This window comes from Brachypodium distachyon, chromosome 2, assembly GCF_000005505.3.
Source record: "Brachypodium distachyon strain Bd21 chromosome 2, Brachypodium_distachyon_v3.0, whole genome shotgun sequence".
NCBI lineage: Eukaryota > Viridiplantae > Streptophyta > Magnoliopsida > Poales > Poaceae > Brachypodium > Brachypodium distachyon.
The window spans coordinates 36868928-36872427 of NC_016132.3; the positions used below are offsets into that span (position 1 = coordinate 36868928).

The 3500-nt window shown below is 48.0% G+C and overlaps 1 protein-coding gene across 1 annotated transcript; it reads right to left on the reverse strand.

The window, feature by feature from the left end:
* Positions 1-291: 291 nt before the first annotated feature.
* On the reverse strand, positions 292-1185 carry LOC104583237 (agamous-like MADS-box protein AGL80). The gene has a single exon (XM_010235052.1). The coding sequence runs from the start codon at positions 1183-1185 to the stop codon at positions 292-294; it is 894 nt and encodes a 297-aa protein (XP_010233354.1).
* Between the last annotated feature and the right edge of the window lie 2315 nt (positions 1186-3500).

Consider the following 3500-nt stretch of genomic DNA (forward strand, 5'->3'; position numbering starts at 1 on the left):
TATTCTCCATTTATAGCACATGCAAAATCCATGTATAGAATCGTTGTGGATTACAATGGACACATATAAGGAAAGAAACACACCAAATAATCTTTAAAATTCGTGCTAACTCTTGTAGTGGAAGTAACACACGACGACTCGACTCGACTCGACTTGACTCGAACACCCTAATGGCTGGCTCTGAGAGCAACGATACATGTTTGATATAGGAAAAATAAACTAAAAGCATATCCCTGATAACTTGATCCCCATGGATGCAGCAGCAAAGTGAATTATCCGTCGATATATCTTCTAGGGATTGGAGGCTGAGTCGCCATTGGGCGGCGGTGGGGCGGCGAGTATCCCGGTCCTCACCAAGGCATCATGAACTTCCTCCGGGTTTGGAAGGACGCTGCCGTTGCCGGCACCGTCGTAGTCTTTGAGCACGTCAAGGATCATGCCCATGGAAGCATCATCAGCACCATTATGGGGCGGATCCATCTCCATCGGCGCCATTGGAGCAGCAGCAGGAGGAAGAGGCACCACTGGAACAGCATCCGGCCCAGCGGGTGGCGCCACGATGAAATTATCAACCATTCCCACTTGCTGAGGTTGAGGAGCCACAGGAGCTTCAAGCTCAGCAGGAGGGAGCATACCTTGCTGCTGCGGCGGCGGCGCTGACGTGCTCCCGGAGCGTTTCCACCGGAGGCGGTCGCTCACAGCCCTGAGGGTGCTCTGCAACTGACACTGGACGTCGACGGCACCATGTGCTGTCAGGTTCCCGAGCTGGCCCTCAAGCTCTGGTGTCTCAGTCAGGCCCTGGAGATTTAAGCCGTCGATGTAGCGGAAGAAGAGGCCGAAGATGATGCTCCTTGTCTCGCTAGCCCGATGGAAGTTGAGGAGCCTCGTCCTCTCCTTCTCCACTTGCTGACGGGCGAAGCCCACCCTGTCCAGAGGCTTCTTCAGCTTCTCTGAATTCAGCGACTTGTACTCCCCAGCGACGGCGATGGCCTCTGCCGCTGTCGGCGGCCACACCGCCGCCGGCTGCTGCTCGCCGGGGCGGTACACCACGAGGAGGGCCATAACGTCGCAGAGGATGGATATCTCGCTTACCTTCTTGACTAGGCTCTTGAGGCGCCTTTTCATGGTTGTCTTCCTCTTGCTCTCATTCTCGATATATTCCATCCTCACCACACCACGAGCCATTTCAATCAACGGCTAAACCCTCAAGAGATGTGAGGAAGGAAGAAGCTGGTGTGAGTAGAGGGAGGGACTCAGGGGCACCTTATATAGCCAATTATTTGGAAAAGACATAATGGCTTGACAAATATATATAAAATATATTTTACGCACTTATCGCGTTGGAAATATTTATCACGCGCGCGGATTAATTCTGGGCCCTCGGCTTCTAAACAATTACCAGGATATGCTCCCGAGATGTATATCTAATAATAAATATTTGATCTCGATATCTAAAAAATATATTTTGTTCGATCCTTAAATTTATGTCAATCCAGAATATTTCATCACATGTATATATCTCAGTATGTATATTTCATTTTATGTATCTCAACAAAAATACTTCCTCACATCTGCGTATATGAAATCACTACTGCAAAAAAACCGACCGGTGGCGGTTCAAAAACAGGGTTAGTGGCGGTGGTCACGCCCGCCACTAACTCTGCGCCACTGGTGAGTTGACCTCTAGTGGCGGTCAAAATAATCGCCATTGGTGGTGAGAGGACACCAATGGCGGTCCAAATTCTCGCCATTGGCGATGCCTTCGCCACCTTCTAAAAGGTGCGTAGAGGACACCGGTGGCAGGGCTGTAGACCTCGCCACTGGTTACGAGGTTTGTACCAGTGGCGGTGGTTTTGAACCGCCACGGGTTCGTTTTTCTAGTGAAAAAAGCATGCCCAGCATAAAAAAGGTTTGGCCGCCCCACTTGTCAGCATGCTACAGAATCATCAGTTCTTTCCCTTCTGCTGGAGTACTAAACTGATTGCGCGATCAGTTTACTGCTTCAGCGGTAAAGGGAAGAACACTTGATTAGCTAGCAGTTAGTTTTATATGGACGGCATAATAGTGGTAGTTCTTTACCTAACCCGCCATTGGTAGATCTTACGGTATTCCCTAAAAGCACCAGTGCTGATCGACCACCAGTTGCGGTGATTATTTTGGATCGTGAATGACCGCCACTTGTGGACGAGCACTAGTGGTGGTGTCTGGTGATTCGCGGGGATGCCCTGAACGGCCTCCAATGTCGGTCATTTTTGGGCCCGTTTCAACCGCCACTGGAGGGGATCCACGGAAGGGGTTCTCTGTAGTAGTGAATATAGTTCATCACAATTATATAAACTAGCCCAGTTGCCCGAACACCTGTGTGAGAAACATTTTAGTTGTCTCATGTATTTGTAACTAACTTATGAACATAACAAATGTCCAAGAGAGCCGAAATGCGAGTGACAACAAGTTACGACTTAAACTTGTATGGGTGCCAACAAACAGTATGCATTATTTTCTCTGAAAATTTTGAAAAGATGATGTAGTGCGACAATTATGTATATAGAAAATAAGTGATTGACGATCTGCAGAAACAAAGAGGTATTCATTGTGAAGTAAATTTATTTCATTTAGCCACTCCAAATTAGCGGAAGAGCTCTTTGGTAATGTAGGTTTTGTGCCTTTGTGGTCAGCTCGTTTTAACTAGTTTGACGGGGAAAGGATGACACTTGGTACCATCAAAAAGGAACGGACAATGTTCACATCAACATATATGCATTTCAAATGTTAAGTACACATTACCAACCTATGGGAGCGCAACCTGATAGAATGAAGCAAATGGACATGTTACCAACACTTTATTCTATGCCAAACTGAAACATGCAGTATGCACAAACATCATAAGTGACCTTAGCGATCTTGGTTGAACTTTCCGTTTCCACACATACACTGAATTCAATATGTACAAAACAACTTCAATCTCCAAATTTTTTGCACAAGGAATTTGTCTGCACAAAACTACTTCAATCTCCAGAATTTCAGTATGTACTAACACCAACAGAGAAGCAATTTGCCTGGGGATTTTATTTGCATGTACATCCAGCATTCAAGTACAGAATAGCAAAAATGCAGAGAACATTCTGTTCTTCAGGTAAAGGAAAACAGCCAGGCCGTCGTCGCTTGGGGACGATCCAGATCGCCATTACCTGAGGGAAACGCCAGGTCTCCTCGCAGAGGTCGCTGGGCGGAGGGCCAGGGCACACGCGCAACGGAGATCCAGACCAGGCAACCGGCTGGTCGAGGGCAAGCAGCCGGCGTTGATCGAGGCCGCCGGTCCTGGGAGGGCAGAAGGCTCTGTTCAAGGTGGTTGGCCTTCGCTGGTCCATTGCGGGCAGCCGGCGGACATCAATGGAGAATTGGAGAATCTTTGTGTTCGCTTCGAAGACGAATTGCCAGAGAAATTGCCCATCCGGTGGTTCTATCAGGGGGTTAAGGGCAAAACTGTGTTAAAGTGGATG